Source organism: Eleutherodactylus coqui, chromosome 1, assembly GCF_035609145.1.
Source record: "Eleutherodactylus coqui strain aEleCoq1 chromosome 1, aEleCoq1.hap1, whole genome shotgun sequence".
In the NCBI taxonomy this organism is placed as follows: domain Eukaryota; kingdom Metazoa; phylum Chordata; class Amphibia; order Anura; family Eleutherodactylidae; genus Eleutherodactylus; species Eleutherodactylus coqui.
Genome location: NC_089837.1, coordinates 127,102,257 through 127,121,823, shown reverse-complemented (window position 1 = coordinate 127,121,823; position 19,567 = coordinate 127,102,257). Strand labels below are relative to the sequence as shown.

Here is a 19,567-nt window from a genome sequence, read left to right as displayed (position 1 = left end):
GAAAGCAGACATTTTTCTGTAATCTTATACAACCGCTTGAAGTGATTGGTTTATTTGATTTATTCAAGTCTTTGCAAGTACTGTAGAAGAAGCTCGGCCACGTTTACAGGGTCCAAGAATGAATGTAATGATCTGCATCCCTTAGCTTCCCATTCACAATGACTGATTAGTTTTAGTTGCATCATATTGATAATCACCGTCATTTAAACCTCATCATAGTAATGTGTGCGTGTCAGGAAAGGCACAGAAATCATTTTTTTGTCTTCATAAGTTTTATTTATCACTGGATGAGGTAAAAAGAGCCCGCACTATTGTGTGAAATATTTATTCTCTTACAACATATTGACTTCTGCAATCAGCCTGCATTTATTTATCTAGCAGAAAATCAATTGTGCGCTCAACCCTGCAGTTACTAACTTTGACCCAAAGAAAGAGCAATTATACACATTCTAATTTAAAAAGAAAACATCAATTGTTCTTATTTGACCACCAGAGGGCGATGTTGTTACACAGAGGAATCTGAGCTCATTGCAACCTCTAGATTTTTTCGACTCACTCAGGCTGCAGCTACATGGACGGACGGCTTCTTTGGCTGCGACACAAGATCGCAGTGTAGCCGTGCAATCTCCTAATCTGTTAGAAGTCAATGCAGTCACATAGCGGCTTGCAAGTTGCTGTGCCCGTGACTCGCAAATTGCAAGAAGTCCAGAAAAGTTGCATTTCTTAAGATTAGTGAGTTGCGGTTGGGGCTATTTGTGTGTTGCAGCATGAGCTGCATTGACTTCTGTTAGATTAGGCGATCACATTCTACACCGCGATCTTTGGTCATGCAAACTGTTTTGTGGCCAAAGTTGCAATGTAGTCCCAGTCTGATTTTCACGAGGAGATTACTCACACAAGCGTATTTCGACTGCATATTTTTTACACCCCAAATATGCATGTAGCATGCGTAGTCGCTGTGTATTTTACACAACTGTATACTATCAAGGCTTCCACAGACGAACGTATGCATAAATACGCTCGCCACAATGGAGCGTGTTTATGCCTGAACAGTGTTTGGAGATGGCACTAAACAGGCTGATACACATGTGACAGCGCATAGTCATGGAATTTTTGCATATTACGCCCTTTACATAGAATAGAATGACTAGATGCCTTATGACATTGCAGGATATAGACATTAAATAACCAGCGGGGTTGTTAATCCGGGTCTTGCAGTAAGGTAGGAACTATCAAAACATTGATCCAGGGATTATTCTGACTGCCATTATGGAGTCGGGAAGGAATTTTTTCCCCCCAAAATGGGCTAATTAGTTTCTGCCTCATTGTTTTTTTTGCCTTTCTCTGGATCAACAAGGGGGAGGGGGGGGGGGGGGGGGGGTTGAAACAGGCTGAACTAGATGGACATTGTCTCTCTTCAGCCTGACATACTATGTATTTAAAGCCTAATAAGGGCTGCTGTCTTCTCCCCCTGCACTGTACTGTGGGTCACACTCTTCACCTTGATTTTTTTTACCCTTCCATAGATTTCTATGGCAGCTTTCTGTGTAAAACACAGGAAGATAGAGCAAGGCCCATCTTTTCTCGGGTGCAGGATTTGCGCGCAAGAAACACCACGTGAGAACGAACCCATTGAAATAAATGGCTTGGCTTCATCACGTTTTATGGGTGTGAATTTCACACAAAAACGTGCACAAACACGAGTTTGTTTAAGCCTTAATGGGCATATTACACACATAATATGCGCCAAGATAGGACATGTACGTTTTGCTTACATATGTAGAGCACGTGTGTGAAAAACACAGGTCTGAAAAGCCAAATGTAAATCAGTGGGGTTTTAGCACTGTGTATTAGGGCTTTGACAGACAAGCGTATGTCACAATATGCTTGCTGCTCTGCAATTTTTGCGCAGTGAACGAGTGTATTTTGCATGTGTGTCTGCTTAAATACTGAGCATATCTGCACAGGCACTGTTCGTTCACAAGGGTGGAAGAATCTGATTTAAATGGCTAATTAGCCTAACAAGGTGTCGGTAATTGCAGGTATGCGCAGTGTTCAGCGCATACCCACGTGTGCAGATATGCGTGTTTGCACACCCCCCATAGACCTCTATGGAGCTCTTTGGCGCATTAAATATGATGCCTGTGACGCCAAATATGACGTCTGTGACACCAAAAAAAGAAGTGAGAATGACCCCTATTGAAATCAATGGGTTCTATCCTTCTTGTTTTGCGGGCCAGATTTTCCTGTGCGCAAATTTGCGGTAAAACCCACTCGTTGATTAAAGGCCTTATGCAGGGAAATATATATGTGTACTATGCAGCCAAAGGAAAGGCTTGTGTGAGCCTGGCCTTAGTGCTCAGGTCCATTCATGGCTGCATTAGGTTTCTGTCTCTCCGATTTGTTTTTGGAGCCGAAAAATGGAATTACAACAGAAATAAACATTTCAGTTCTTCCTCGTGGATTTCAATATTTTTTTTTAAATACAAGAAAAGCAAACAAGAACGGAAGCAAACTGAGAGCCTTCTGTTAGACTTTTTTTTTTTTAAAGCCCATTGAAATTAATAGGGGAAAAATGTAAACTTTTGTTTCCATTTTAATTCCATTTTTCTGCTCCAAAAATGGAAGGAGAGGGACAAACACTGCTAACGGAGCCCTAATGCAGATGTGATTAGGCCCTTATTAAAGTTTTTATTTAACCCTTTCTAATCCACTGTCTGACGTCTGAAGACATTATGATTTAAGGCTGTACAGCTCTGATGTTGGAAGACATCCGTCGAGGTTCTCTTACTGTATATTGCCAGCCTCTCTGCTGTTTGAACCTATCCAACGTGTCACCTCATGTAGTACTGGCTTTAGCCAGCATATAGCGCTGTTGTAAGATGGCAGAAAAAGAGTAAGCCCCCTAGGAAAACCAGGATACAAATTGGATTGGAAAGGGTAGAGAATGGTGTTAAAAATAAAATAGCCATTACCCTCTCACGTTAACTCTAATCCGACGACACTGACCCAGTCACGATTACTCCAGTCCCAGCTGATACAGGAAGAGAAGACATGAAGTCCAGTGCTCAAATGACTGCTGCAGCCAATCACTGGCCTCAGCGGTCGTATGTACATTCAATTGTGTTCTATTTAAGAACTTTTCCACTTTTTAATTTTAGAAAAATTAGGTTGAAGAGGTTTTCTGACACCCCAAAAATGTGTAATATACTTCTATTTAAGAAGCAGCTGCACTACATGAGTGATGTATGGGGCCATCTTCAAGTGTTGAACATGGCTGACAAAGCAGGAACGCTCCGAAGTGAAAGTGCAGGTACTCTTTAAATTCAGCACCCGTCACTGAGATCGCTGACAGCGTCCAGTTGCTTCGCATAGTAATGATCTGTCACATCATTGCAGTCAACTGAAGGCCATTGTGAGTGATATGTTGTCTAGCCTATTACATGTAGCTCTGTCTTTAGCAACCAGATTTGAAAAGGGCACAGAAGGGGTGACGTGGTTTGGCAGCTATCAAATCACAGTTTTCTTTATTTCTTGCTGTCATATTAACCTATTAAAGCAAATGAGGTGAAGAACTTCCTTAAAAGAAACCTGTCAAGTCAATTCTGATGCCCCGGCTGAGGGCAGCCCAGTATAGTGACAGGCATGCTGATATCAGCAGTTTGTCGTTTATACTGATCCATGCAGCAGTTTCTTCAAAAATGTTCCTACTTTTAACACTCAATCTGCTGCAGTTCCCACTGCCCGGCATATCGCATTCCAACATATATAACACTGGGGGACAAAAAAATGTTTCATGGTGCCTGGAATTTTAGACCTTATTCTGAGTATTTTTGTGCTGCTGATTCCAAAAATCCCATCCATTTCATTCTAGGAGCTCTAGGTTTTGGGATATTCCTGATGTCATTATCTATTTTTGTTATAATTACCTTATTTTCCCGCCCAGTATTTGCTGACTGTTAGTACATACGGTATATATCGCCACCTCTGCACATCAAACTTTGGTTGATAAAACAATGTGTAAAGACGTTGAAGAGAAACGAAATGTGTTGCAGTTACAAATGTAGAAAATGTCCTGCGATGACGATGGAGAAGATAAAAGCAGGTAAATTCGATGGACAACAAATCCGGGGAACTCATGAAAGACCAGCGTTTACAAGATTCAGTGGACAACTTTGAGGCGTGCGTGGTCATGTTTGTAGGGTTGTAAAGCATTTCCTTGGGAACTATAAAGCCACTACCTACGGTGAACTTGTGGAGAATAGGCTTACTTCTGTTTCTGAACACTTGGGTGTAAAATGAGCATCAGATTGTAGGACCTGCAGTCATTTTGGATGGATTTCCAGATTGTCTTGGTGATGTAAAATCTGGTTTAGACGCAATGATTATCGCTCAAAAGATGTCTTTTGAGTGATAATCGTTGTGTGCCTTTACAGCGCAAGCAATCACTTTGCACTCTAAGCAGGGGATGCAGAAGACAAGCGACTCCTGTTCTCTGCTCAGAGTGCCCGGCTGTTATACAGCCAAGTGCTCCGAGCGGGGTATGCAGAAGACAGCTTGACCGCTTGTCTCCTGCATCCAGCTGTTCTCTGCCCGGAGCGCCCATCTCCGATGCAGCCAAGCGCTCCGATTGGGGTATGCAGAAGAAAAGCAGGGCCGCTTGTCTTCTGCATCCAGCTGTTCTCTGCTCGGAGCGCCCATCTCCGATGCAGCCAAGCGCTCCGATTGGGGTATGCAGAAGAAAAGCAGGGCCGCTTGTCTTCTGCCTCCAGCTGTTCTCTGCTCGGAGCGCTCAGCTGTTATACAGACGAGCGCTCCAAGCGGGGTATGCAGAAGACAGCTGGCCCGATGTGTTCTTTATACCCCGTTTGTCTTCAGGGAGCGGGATACAGCTGAAACACCTGTGAACACCTGATAAGGTTTACCATTGTCTTTGAGCACGCTGAAAGAGAACGATCAGCAATTCCTTAACAAAAACTGTACGACGTCAGTGCAGTTACACACAACGATTATCGCTCAAAAGATGGCTTTGAGCGATTTTTGAGTGATAATCGTTGTGTCTAAATGGGCCTTTAGTGATGAACGGGGTAAACAATTTCACCAGGATATACGGACCGTGAAAGAACAGGACTTCGGACGATGGGATTACACATATGGTGGAGGACTACTGGTGAAACATCCAGAGCAAATGTCCAGGAATATCTCATTGTAAGAAATCACAAAAATGTAGTTTCAGCGATGCGTCTCAATGAACCAGCATTTCTGAGTGAATATTCTGCTGTATATTGCAGGGTTATATACATGATTATCTACATTAGTCCTTGATAGAAATGTCTTCTGACTGCAGCGGGCATGGTGTCATTCCTGCCACTCGCTCTGTCTCAGCCATAAGGCACAAAGCCATCTACATCTGGTTAAACTGTCAGATGGGCCGCCTCGTTCTTATGAATTTATAATTGCAAACATCAAAGAAGCAAATGTAAGCACAAGTGGCAAAGAAGATTAAGAAGAGTGACTAAATTCCTGCAAGCAGCTCTTTAACTTATGGATTGTGTTCAGGCTTTCATCAGATTCTGGAAGCGACCAAGAGGAGAGTTTGTTTGCTCCTAATAGAAGTCCTCTTTTATTCTGCATACACTTGTGAACAACTGACATTCTGTTTCTGAGGGCTTATTCACACAAGTGTATATCGAGTGAAAACGGCTGGCCAAAATACGGTACCACGTGATGCACGGAGTGGCGTATACGCCGTCAGCCGGGGGAAGACAGCTTATCTCTGCTAAGCTGTCTTCTCCTTCTCTCCCCCTCCCTGGCTTTCTGCAAGGGGTGGTGAGGTGGGGCGGGAGCTAGTGTGCTGAACTCCCTCCCCTTACCGCTGTTTGCAACGGGAGGGGCGAGATGGGGTGCAGCTAAGCCCCACCCATCCCTCCCATTGCAAATAGAGGCAAGGGGCAGAGAACAGAAGAGAAGCGGGACGGAGTTTAGCAGTCATGCTGCTAAACTCCCTCTCACCTCCCTTCTCCTGCAGCTGTAATTGGCTCCCATGGGAGTCAATGCAGCTGCCTCCACCAAGCAGTTGGGCGCTTTTATGCTGTGGAGATACGCCCTTGTGCACTGATGCATCGTAAGTAGAGATGAGCGAACGTGCTCGGCCACGCCCCTTTTTCGCCCGAATACCGCGAATTCCGAGTACTTCCGTACTCGGGCGAAAAAATTCGGGGGGTGCCGTGGCGGCACGGGGGGTAGCAGTGGGGAGTGGGGGGGAGAGGGAGAGAGAGAGGGCTCCCCCCTGTTCCCCGCTGCTCCCCCCCGCACCGCCACGCCTCTCCCCGCCCCCCGGCGCCCCCCGAATCTTTTCACCCGAGTACTGAAGTACTCGAAAATGGCGGTACTCGGGTGCGTAAGTGCTCGAAACGAGTACGTTCGCTCATCTCTAATCGTAAGCCAATGCATCAGAGGGGCAGCGTATGTCGGTCGGGATGGGAAAATCCGACCAATATACACCCGTGTGAATAAGACCTAAAAGCCGAGTAACAAAATATGTTTATTCTATCCTTACATTATATGAAGGCAGTACTTTCTCACTAAAACCATTTATTAAAAGCCCGAGCGCTGCTTATTTGCGGAATGAACAATGCTTTTTTTGCTCGCTTCAGTGTATTTTGTACATTTTGCGCCCGCATGGAATGTTCATTTGCACGGCAAACAAAGATGCACGCATGTAAATGGCTAATTAGTTTAATAAGTTCTGGATGTGATCATTTTACTGCACAATTATGCAGTGTTTCGCACATTTTCTAGCGTATTTTGCACACATTTTCGCATCCCCATGGACTTCAATGGGGACTTAGGTTGCGCAAATACGCAAGAAAATAGAGCATGCTACTGTTTCTTTTCGTGTCGCTGAAATGCGCAGGAAAAATATGTGCACGTGAACAAACCAATGGCTCTATTCTTTGCATATTGTACTGCAAATTGTGCATGAGCAAATATGCCTTTGTGAAGGAAGACTAAGAACTCCTCCAAAAGTGGCGGAGTACCCCATTACAGTGCCAGCTAGAGTTCACCCTAAAACTGTGCTGTATTTGCAGTGATGTTCTCCGCCATCAACTGATATGAGGACAGCCAACAAGTGGTTGTTCATACAGACTAAAGGCCCTTATACATGCAATGATTATCGCTTAAACAACCTCAAGATGGAATGAACTGACAACATTTTTGAATAAAATTACAGGTTTTAAATGGCTTTTAATCATCTGCTTTCCCTCCATGAGGTGTTTGCTCAGCAGGGAGTGTATTTATATGATGGTTATCTGCCCAACTGGAGTCCATTGTCTTCTCCCAGTAGAGTACATAATGAGTAAACAATGTATTCATTATATATGCAAAGCAAACAAAACCCATAGTACAGCCACTCAAAAGCTGCACAAAATTCCATTCAAATGGAATGAAATTTGAGCGGTCAAATGATGGTTTTTATGCCGGCCAAAAACCAGCACTAAACAACAGTTGAATGAACAGTGCACATTTAGCGATTATTGCTCACTTTTGGTCTTTCAAATGAAGTTTGTTGCGTGTAAAAGGGCCTTTAGGGTACGGTCATCCATAGCTGATTTTCCGCAGATTTTGCTGCAGATCTGCAGCTGATTCCACCCTTTCAATTGAATTCAAACTGAAAGGGTGAAATCTGCACCAAATCCACAACAAAATCTCCAGCAAATCAGCTATGTCTGAATGTACCCTAAGTCTGTGTTCAGGCTACTTGTTCCATCCAGGGGTTCTGTCATAAATGCCAGAAAAATGTTGCATCACTGAAAATAAGTTCTCTACGAAGAGAATTGCTTATTATATTTTGATTGGATGCTGAGACAGTGAGGTGAGCTTGTGATCAGCTCATGTCAGTACTAAGTTTACTATATAAGAAATGTACTTCAGAAATGTGCTTGAGAAAAAGAGCTTAGAAACATCACTTAAGTGTTTCTCATTGTTTTCTTTTCTTATGCATCAAACACTAATTAGGCATACTTGAGTGATAAGGCTACAATACCTGTTGAGTATCACCTAAATAAAATGATTATTCTAACGTGGACTGATAAAATGACAGTATTACCATCAGTGTTGGACGCAATATGTCTTCACTATCTCTTGTAATTTTCCCCAAAATAGCCACCACAACAAATTGTATTGTAGTGATATGTAACACGTCTCCAGTTCTAAGAACTTCCAGAAACATACATATTTGCGAATTATATCAGCCAAAGATTGGGATGTCTGGGCCTATCCACCTGATGCCCACCCTCCAGCTATATAGAAAATGTATATGTCTACTTGTAATACCATTGCAATCTTTGTTGTTATTTTTGTACAAACAGGACAAATGATCAATAAGGTCTAATAGGTTAGATGTTTTCTTCTGCTGAAATTTTGGTGCCCATTACTGTGTAAGAACCTAGGCCAACTACAAGATCCTCTGTGACTTCCAACAAGACATGGTCATCGGTGCTAGACTAGGTGGGGCCAGTTTTTTAAACATAGCCAACCTTGTGAGATTTACTTATGCAACGTTGTTAAGAATATACCAAGAATGGTTTGGTCAGGAAAAGCATTCGGCGAAAGGGAACTGTGGATGTAAACAATTTGTTGATGAAAGGGGTCAGAGGAGGATGTCAAGAATCATCATCGTAAACAGCCATGAATCAAGCAAATTGCAGATGAATACTATGCTGGTGGTCGGTCTATTTATCTATCTATCTATCTATCTATCTATCTATCTTAAAAGAAATGAAATGCATCAGAGAAACAATTTCGTTTGTGCCTGTCCTATTACAGCAGATGAATTGCACACATGGCTTTTATCACCTGCCCGCTGTTCGTTCTCACACATGCCTTGTTTAAAGCCAGTACTGTACACAGCGTGTTATTCCTCACTGCTCCAGGTTTCCTGATCTCCACACGTGCCTCAATGATTTTGGACAGAATTACACAGGAGCTGTCATCAGTCCAACCACGCAGCCGGAGAAGGTAAGATGCCCTTGTGAGAACAGGGTTTTGTAGCTGTCACTCATACTTTGCTAAGAACTGCGAGCTGAGAAATGTAATAAATCCTGTGCTTGAGCTCTGGCCAATTGATTGTTCTGGCTATTCCTGTTATCATGTCTGACTCACATTATCACATTACAGTTGGCTGTGAAGGTCTGTGCTGGGAGACCTGCAACCATCCAGAACTGTACTCACAAAGCCCATCCAGACCTATATAAAGTGTGCCGACTCTTCACACTAATCCACACAATAAAAGCCGAAGATCTGTCTCAGTAAAACTGATAATAATAATCCGCTGATTAAGGACACCGTGTATCAGATGGGGGCTCGCAAAACTTTACCGCTCCCAGGAAAGTGTTCAAAAAACATCATACTGTATAATTAAAGACAAAACTTCGAGGGCTTTGTGCTTCTGTGGCTGCCTGCTCTTCTCTTCTTTTTCTTCTCCATCATCTCTTACTCTGGAGAAGAAAGCAAGGGTGTGGTAGCTCAGTTGCTTGCACTATTGCCTTGCAGTGTGGGAGACCATGGTTCAAATCTGATGAATGGCATCATATTGTATTTTTAGCTTTATAGGACGCACCTGATGATAAGACGCACCCCTGTTTTAGAGGTGGAAAATAGGGAAAAAATATTTTGAACTCACCCAGGGATAGTGCAGGGGATAGTATCGGGCGACTGAGCAGAAGGAGCAGCAGAGGTGTGAAATACCAGAGCTCCGTGTCACAGTGGCGCTTGTGTATGCCAGGAGGAAGGAAAGAATCCGATTGGTGAAGGCGGGGGAGCAGCAGCAGTTCAAGCTGGCGTTCACCACCACCGGGCGGCAGTGCAAACGAGAGAGAACTGTTCTCCTAACTGATCGCGAGTTTCTTCACCTGATTGTTCTCACAATCACGCGTTTAACTTGTGATCGTGCGAATAAATGGCCGTTTGCTCTATAAGACGCACTGACTTTCCACCCCCACTTTGGGGGAAAGAAAAGTGCGTCTTAGGGTGCGTTCACACGTGTGTTTTTGTGTGTGCATACGCACGGACAAAAACCACGCTTGTATTTACAATAATGCATATCTGCAAAGATAGGATACGCGTGCACCACAGGGAATGCACGCATTGCTTTCAATGGAGCCGCGGCTGCTGCCGCCGGCTCCGTTGAAAGCAATGTTCTGCTGTCTCCCTGCATTCTTTTTCAGGGAAGGGCTTTACATATAAGCCCTTCCCTGAAAAAGAAACATTTCAGTGCAAAAAAACCCCTTACCTCTCCACCGCTGCCGTGAGCCCCGCAGGCATGAAGAACACATCTGCCACATGCAGCAGATGTTTCCTTCACCCCCGCTAGTTAAAAAAAAGAATTTTTTAATCCACGGCTGCTGATAGCTCAGTACTACAGAGCCAGGGCCAGCGTCAGAAGTCGCGGCTGAGCCCCGGCAGGTAAGTATAGATTTTTTTTGTCACACTATAAAGGTTTTTCAGGGAAGGGCTTACGAAGCCCTTCCCTGAAAAGCCATTGACGGCTGCCGGGTCTCAGTGGCGACTTCTGCCGCTGTCCCCGGCTCTATAGTTCTCAGCTAGCACCATGCGGGGATTTAAAATCCCCGCCTGCTGGTAGCTCTGATTGTGATTGACTGAAGCACTTCAGCCAATCATAATCAAAGCTACCAGCAGGCGGGAATTTTAAATCCAAGGCTGCTGATAGCTCAGAACTACGGAGCCAGGGACAGCGCCAGAAGTCAGCTGCGTTGAGAATTAAAGAATTCCTCTGCTGCATCTGCCACAGAGAGATGCTCAAAGAGAAGCCGAGTACACACCTTGGCTATTTCTGGAAGTCCCATATAGTTGAATACAGTGACAATGCACATCCTCATTTGCCACTCCATTCAAGCTCCTCCTCACTGTATTGGGATGCATTAAAGAATAAAGTGGGACATAGAACCCCTTTTCTGCTGATTGGTGGACCCCCACGGATCACACATTTCATACTGTATATTCTGTGGATAGGTGGTCAATGTCAATTCTGGGAGTACAGAAGGTAATTCTAGAATATTTGACAGCACAGATTCCTCTACAATGAGCAAACTGAAAAAACTTCAGTCACAGACCAAATGTCGCCATTGATGACCAGATAGTAGATCATTGTGCAACTTAACTTGTTCAGAAAAAAATGGTTAGATACCCCATATGCCCCCCTAGTCATTACCTAGATATTCCCTCATCAATACATCCACATAGCTGAGGCCAGGACTCATCATGGGAAACGTAAAAGCATTCCTTTACTGTGTCATATTAAAAAATATGTAACAACCTGACAGCATTTGGGGTTCTTATACAGTTAGTAATAGGACACAATAAAGGGGGATTTTAATTTTCCCATGATAAGCTCTGGACTCAAACACAGGGCTATCACACATGATCTTCCTGATTTGAAACCCTCATAACTCACATTTAATGACACTCAGATACATAAATATGATAACAATGGAAACCAAACCCCCCATTAAAATGTTTTCCACATCAGAGGTGTTCAATGTGAGCTCACTTTGTCTTCCAACACAGATTGAGCCTGTAGTCAAGTTCCTGCCATACATTTTGTATCATTTCCCGATTGACTGATGCAATGGCTTCAGGCCAATCCACGTGTTTGGTAGTCGCCTATTGAGCTTACTTCTGACTTCATTATGAGAACGATGGGGGGGGGGGGGGGGCACCCTGTTGGAAGATGAAACCTGGGTTTCCTGTTTTGGCTGCGGTAGAAGCCATATCTGTAGCGTCCAGGTACGAAATCCCCCAGATTGTCTCCCCATGGACAGAGAAGGGGCCGCACACCTTCCCACAGGTTGTAGCGCACATTAATCTTGGGGGAGTTGCACATACTCTTCATGTACACAGGTGGGTTCACCTCCCCCAGATTCTGACATTACATTTGTTAACTGCTCGAAAGGTGGAAGACGGCTTCATCACTAAACACTGATTCCATCAGGATTCCATGAAATAACCGCTTTCCATTAGTTTGCATGCTCTCACAGAAAGAACATCTCCTTGCTTTGTCAGCATCAGTAACAATTACATTCATTAGGGATAACATCGCAAACATTTGCGCAGAATCTTCCACACAGTCGGCTGTGGGATGTCCAATTCTCTGTTTGCTGTGATGGTGGATTTCTGAGGGCGCTGTGTGAAACTTGCAGGCTCCGCTGTTTCCACACTTACTGACGGACGGATGGATGGATGATTTCTGCTTAGAGATGTAACCTTTTTTCCATAAAATTGGAGTACCACCTATAAATTGTGCCCCGACTGCGTGGAACTTCACCAAACTGTTCGAAAATGACATTGGACACTAATAACAGACTGGTAGACGTGAACGACAAGGACACAATACACTCTCCTGTCTTCACTGACAGCCATTTTGTCTCATATTGTCCTAGGGATGACTACGGCAGAATAACACTTTTTGGGCCTCAATGAAAGCTACACTGTGATTGGTTGCTTTGGGCAACAAGAACATCTTACTGTCAGACAGTTTCGCTAAATAAAAATTTTTATGTTTTTGTTTCCATTGATATTAACCCTTTGCAATCCAATTTTGGATTTATGGTTTCCTAGGGGGCTTTCTCTTTCTGACATTATACAATGGCACCATCTGCTGGCTAGAGCCAGTACTGCGGTATGGGGGATGTTGGAGAGGCCCCCCGACAACAGAGCGGCCAGTAATATACAGTAAGAATACCCTGCCGGATGACTTCTGACATCGGAGCTGTACAGCCTTCAATCAGAATGACTTCAGACGTCAGACAGTGGATTGGAAAGGGTTAAATTTATGTACCTGGGTGTCACTTAATGTGAGTTATGAGGGTTACAAATCAGGAAGATCATTTGTAATAACCTTGCTCTGCTCTCACTTGAACTACCCTTGCAGACTGGACGTTTTCCCATGTACTGTCCTGTTTGCAATTGACATCCAATCTGCAAAGAGAAACCCTGTTTCCCTGAAAATAAGACCTAGCATGATTTTTCAGGATTCTTAAGGATGCTTGAAATATAAGCTCTATTCTAAAATTGAGCTCTAGTTACAGTTAATAAAAAAGACAATGTAAATAGTATTCAGGCAGTTATACATGTAAAAAAGTAAAATCTTTTTGAGCAAAAATTAATATAAGACCCTGTCTTATTTTTGGGGAAACAGGGAATTAAAAGGAAATAATACTGTAACACTCACATTCTCAAACACTTATATAACACATAATCAAATGGCCTAAAAAATATGGACTGTGGAGGACACAGTATGACAGCTAATTAGTGTGACAGCCAAAGTTTCCCATCACATTGATTGGATTATAATGCCGAGTGACGATTCCCAGGATTCCACGTCTTACTCCCCAGAGGCATTATGTGATGTTATCAGCACCATCTTCTCTATACAGTATAGATAAAATGACATTAATATCTGATAAACTTATCCCATAAGAAAAGGGAAGTGAAACAGTCATCATCAGTCAGTATGATAATGCTAACATGCGGCTTCTCTATATTCCCAGCACTCCCGACCATGCTATCATACTACTTAGGGTGGCTTCACACGAGCATGTTTTGGCACGTATATAGGTGCGTACATAGGTGCGCACCCATGTACGTGCAAAATCACGCGTGAATGCAGGTCCGTGCATTGCTTTCAATGGAGCCGCAGCTGCTGCCAGCGGCTCCATTGAAAACAATGGTCTGCCAGCATCCCTGCATTCTTTTTCAGGGAAGGGATTTACATATAAGTCCTTCCGCATGCGGCAGATGTGTTCTTCATACCCGGCGGGGGTCACGGCAGCGGCGGACAGGTAAGTATATTTTTTATTTATTTATTTTTTTACACTAAAATGTTTCTTTTTCAAGGAAGGGCTTACATGTAAAGCCCTTCCCTGAAAAAAAATGCAGGGGTGCAGGCAGAGCATTGTTTTCAATGGAGCCTCCAGCAGCAGCCGCGGCTCCATTGAAAACAATGTGTGCATTCCCAATGGTGCACGCATGTCCTATCTTTGCAGGCACGCACCTGTAAAGCACGGACATGTGCACACGCCATAGGGAATGCAATGTTGCAAACAGAAGCGTGTCTTTGTGCGTGCGTATGCACGCACAAAAACACGCTCGTGTGAGCCACCCTTAGGGTGTGCCTGCGCATAATAAGCTATTGCCTACTTGCTTACTTCACATCTGCAAATCCGCTGTTTAACCCCTTGAGTGGCACGCCCGGAAATTTTCCGGGACGAGCTCCACTGCCGATAGTGATATAGCCCGGAAGATTTCTGGGCTGTGTATCACTATGGGAGCTGCAGAGCACAATGTCACAAGCTGTAGCAGTGCGCTCTGCCTGCACAGACCCACAGAGAACAAAGCAGGACATTGAGAAGCAGGAAGATATTGCCGATATGCCGGCAATCTCCTGCTTCTAAGTCTCCTGATTTGTTTATAGGTTGCCATAGAGACCACCGGCTTGTCAGAAGCAAGCCGACAGTCTCTGTGGCAGGGAGAGCTGATGCTTAGCTGTCAGAGGACAGCCAGGAACCAGCTCTTACAGCAGAGATCAGAGAAAACCTCCGATCTCTGCTGTGTTAACCCTTTACATGCTGCAGTCTATGTGACTGCAGCATGTAAAGGGCTGTCACTGCAGCATGTAAAAGGCTGTCACCATCGGTCCCCCGGAAAGTGATCAGGGGGTCCTGATGGGTCCCTGTGGAAGTCCCCAAAAGGGATTAAAAAAAAGTTAAAAAAAAACAAAAGTAAAAAAATTATAAAAAAAAAATATAAAAACACTTGTCTCCCTTTACTTTGTAAAAAATTTAAAATAAAATCACACATGTGGTATCCATGCATCGTAATGACCCAGAGAAGGAAGTTGGTACATTATTTAACCCCTTAATGACATGGCCCTTTTTTTCTTTTTTCCCCCATTTCTTTTTTTCCTCTCTCAAACATACAAAAACTGTATAAACTTGGTATCGCCGGAATGGTGCTAACTCAGAGAATAATGATATCACACTATTTATTCTGCATGTTTAACGCCGTTAAAATGAAATCCAAAAAACAAATGGCAGAATTTCTTCCCCCCCCTCCAATCTCCCTACAAATGTTTTTACAAAAGTTATGCAATACATTATATATATCCAAAAATGATGCCATCAAAAAGTACAACTTGTCCCGCAAAAAACAAGCCCTCATATGGCCGTGTCAATGGAAAAATGAAAAAGTTATGGCTGTTGGAACACGACTGCAAAATTAGTTGAAATTCAATGATTAGACCATTTAAAAAACCTGCCCTGGTGGGTCTGACAGGGTGGTAGGAAACCCGCCACTCAAGGGGTTAAAGGGATATTCCCAGAAGGGACATTTATAATCTATCTTCACAGGTTGAAAGAAGTTTAAAAAAAGTTCTGAGCAGGTCAATTAGTTAATAAATGAGTAGGTGAGCGGTGTTTGTAGGAAGCACTGAGGTCACTGAGCAACCTTTATCATTCCTACTGAAGCAGCATATTTGTATGTGTGTACTGAGTATTCAAGTAAGACTATAGATCTAAAACATATCCTGCCAGGATAATTGTATTTGTTCCTGAAGAGATAAAGAAGAAGCGGCCGTTGAGCCGCCCCTGACGCAGCGGTCCGCCAGCATTTAGGAATATTAATGCAGTCATTTGTCAACCTTTCAGCCAAAAGATTAATGTGTAAGCATTTGTGTGGATGACACAAGTTATCAGTTTCAATTTGTCCCCTTCAGCGCACATGCACAAAAAAGGCTTGGAATGCTGCTCATCTCTTGGCGGTTTCTCGCTTGCGAGCTCCGTTTGACAGCAGAAAGCCTGGGTTGTTATAGAATATGTGATATACAACAACTCCAGCAGCCCAACACCAACCCACATACTGTACATAATGAGTAGATGTGGCTTTAGCCAAATCAATTCTCATCATGCAGCTTAGTTTTACTCTCATCTACACGTGGGCTCTTCATGCTTCTACAAGGGAGGCTTCACACATAGCATTCTTTGTAGATCTAAACTATGGGTCATTAGCCAAACCTGATCCAATACCTGGCTGGTGCTTGCTGCGTTAAACAACCACCTGCAACCGGAGGTAGCACAGATCACAGGCATTTAACCACTTAGTCAGCATTGAGCTAAGCTATTCGCCCCATTGGCCCTCTCTCATTCGGTGATTGCTGGGTTGTCACGGAAGGCTGGACCTTCCTGATCCTGCCATGTATCACTTCAGCTAGTGAATAGTTGCAGCAATCATTTGTCCCTGTGTTTGGATGCCAGAGGCGTAACTTGAAGCTTCTGGGCCCCAATACAAAATCTGTAACGGGGCCCCCAACTAAAATCCTTTAGTCATATTACTGGGTTCCTTATATGGAAAAGAGAGGTCTTATGGGCCCCCTAAGGCTCCTGGGCCCGGGTGCAACCGCATCCCCTGCATCCCCTATAGTTACGCCCCGGTTGGATGCCATCACTGCTGCGGTCAGAAGTGAAGAGCGGTAGAGGACCAGCTAACAGTAGAATGGAGTGGTGGGGGATCAATGATTTCTTTTTTTATTCGTCCTGCACTTTGAAATGATTTCACATTTTTTTCCCTACCCAAACCAATTTAAGTCCTGCGTTATTCAGCTCTTATTAGGTAGACAGAAAAAAAAAAGGATAGATTGCAATACAGAAGTATTATAGTGTATGGTACTAGCGATCAAGTGATCACATGTTCAAGTCCACTGGTAAGAAAAAAAAAAGTTAAAATAAGTTTGATATTATAAATATATACAGGGTGGAGCGCGGTAATTTGCTAATTTGGGAGTGAAATAAAAAAATAATGAACTTGTAAAAACTTTATTTTATATTTTATTTACATTGAACAGTAGTGGAATTTACAAATTATTTGGTTTTAAATATTGTATCTGGCAAATGTTGACCTTCGCTATCCACACACTGCTGCATACGTTTTCTGAAGTTCTCATGCACTCTTTCAAGCATGTCGACAACCGGCTTCCATACAGCAGGTCAACTCTAATAACCCTCTACATAATGTAGTCTCCATATACTGGTCAGATACCAGTTCTACACAGTGATAGTGATTACAGTGCAGTTACCTCCAGTGATCATAGGTGACATTTCCTCTGATTGGTGATGTTTGCTTTCATTTTTCAGGGACCATACTGCCAGAAAGACTTTGTGCAGCCTTGCACTTTTTTACATCCTACCGCTATCCCTAATGAGTGCTAGAGCGGTATCTTGACTGGAACTTGAGAGTGATTTACAGCGCCTGATTATATAATTACCACCCAGCCTGAGCTGCTCACACCAGGTAATTATTACTATGGCCAGTAAAAAATAAATACCTGCATTGACCTCTAGAGTAAATTACTGGCCAGGCAACCCTAACTTCCTGACTGTATAATTCTGATCAGTAGTTTATTTAGATAAATATATAATACAGAAAATAATGGTAGTGTCCTCCTTGCAGGCAGAGATGGTATAAGCTGTAGCAGGTCTTTGGTGCAGTGCTGATGCATACAGAGTGAACAAGGAAAATAGACAGACAGCACACAGACAAAAAAAAAAAAATAGCTGTCTGAATAAAGTTCCAAAGTTGTTTGGTGATATTTAGGAGCCAATTAGGTAATATAAAAAACGGGCTCTGAAAGCTCAATACTAGAGAAATTTATGGTACTCTGCACACCTGACTCCTGGGACTTGTTTACTTCCGAATGATCAGGCTCCATCTGTAATCCACGTAGCTTACAAGACAATATGAATTGCAGGTCTGGGTTTTACTAATACTGCATTGCAGTAAAGATTCCCAAATGAAATAAAGAACTAGACTGAAGCACGGTGTCTTGGAAGACGTGGCGTATAATAGGATATATGAAGTTTTTCTGTTTACTGTTGAAAATGGCAAGTACAGCAAGTCCCTAAAAAGTTGGTGTGTAAAGTGCTTTGTTTTAGATTTGGGTCATACACAGTTGAGTCACATTATTATGACCACCCCCTACTTTTGGCATTGGCAACGGGTGGCCCGTGAAAGAAGCGCCGGTTGGTGGGCTGACTTGATGGGTATATAAGGTGTGCGATAGGCTGTCTGCTCACGTATCAATTATTGTCGTCATGGGTATTAGTGGCAATTTATCTTGGCTGCAGAAAGGGATGATTGTTGGCTTTCAGGCCAAGGGTGACAGTATTTCTTAAACAGGGCAGATTGTGAACTGTTTGCATGCTGCTGTGGTGAAAGTGTATCATGAGTGAATAAGTAGCACCATTGGGAATAACTGATATGAAAACTATTGAGCCCCTTGTGCATTGATGTGACAGGTGAACGTCAGCTACGAAGGTCCGCGATGACCGACCAATATGCTACAGTGGAGCAGCTGACCATGAAAATGAATCAGGAGGCTATCGGGAGGTGCCTAAAGCAGCAGTTCAGAGAACCCTACTGGGTATGGGGCTCCGAAGCAGACAGATTGTCCCTGCACCTATGCCAACAAAGGTGCATTTGGAAGAAAAGGCTTCAATTTGCAAGGCAGTATCAGAATTGAACCACCACTGATTGGCAAAGGGTTACCTTCTCCGATTAGTCATGTTTTCTGCTTCATCAAATAGATGGATGTTGGCGTGTCCAGTAAGAAACCTCAGAAAACAAACACACTGCAACCATTGCTGGAAGAACACAAGCCGGTGGTGGCAACATTCTGGTCTGGAAATTTTTTTTAATGGTTTCCTCTGGGCCACTTATCCATGTGGAAGGCAGTCTGAACCAATTTCATTATGAATCCATCCTTGCAGATCATTTACATGCATACATGCTGTTTGTTTTACCTGGGACAAAGGGGATCTTCCAGCAAGACAATGTGACATGTCACATGGATAGAAATGTCCGAGAGTGGTTGGAAGAGCACGACTAAGACTTCCAAGTACTTCCCTGGCCCTCTAATTCCTCAGATGTGACCCAATTGAGCATCTGTAGGACCACCTCGATCATCGTGTTTACTCTAGGGATCCTCCCCCACTGACCCTCCAGCAACTATGGGATGCACTGCAGTCAGCATGGCTCCAGATACCCTAGACAACCAGCACCTTATTGAGTCAATCTCAGCCCATCTAGCTGCTGTCCATGCCGCACACTGCGGTTACTCTAGGTATTAGCTGGTGGTCATAATAATGTGATTCGACTCTGAATGAATACAATGGCTTCAGTCTCTGCTGCTGAAAGCAAATTTCTCCCATCCTGCCCAACTCTAGATTGGCAGTGGCCCTCTCTAGTCAATGCTTGGGCTTTCTACTATAGTACCAGGGCACATTTATTAAGACTGCTGTTTTACATGCCAGTCTTAATATACAGCACATTGGAGGAGGATGCACTTAATTGATTAAAAGGCCTCTTAATGAATTAAGCATATCACCAGCTGCCACAATCTGAAATCTGCACCAGATTTGACCTGATATAGATGTTGTAAATCATAGTAAATTGGACATGCTGCTGATGGCCCTGCCCCTACTGCTATGCCAAACCC

At 43.5% G+C, this 19,567-nt stretch overlaps 1 protein-coding gene across 5 annotated transcripts in view; it reads right to left on the bottom strand.

Annotated features, from left to right (window-relative positions):
• Positions 1-19,567, bottom strand: part of KCNAB1 (potassium voltage-gated channel subfamily A regulatory beta subunit 1) — a 357,780-nt gene that overhangs the window by 29,725 nt on the left and 308,488 nt on the right. The window contains exons 9-10 of one of the 5 annotated variants that reach the window (XM_066589823.1): positions 19,394-19,432; positions 16,973-16,977 (exon numbers count right to left, since the gene is read on the bottom strand). The exons of the other annotated variants lie outside the window; for them this stretch is intronic. Of the exons in view, the coding sequence (XP_066445920.1) occupies positions 16,973-16,977; positions 19,394-19,432 (44 nt within the window). The remainder of the gene's footprint in view (positions 1-16,972; positions 16,978-19,393; positions 19,433-19,567) is intronic. 5 annotated transcript variants of the gene reach the window in all.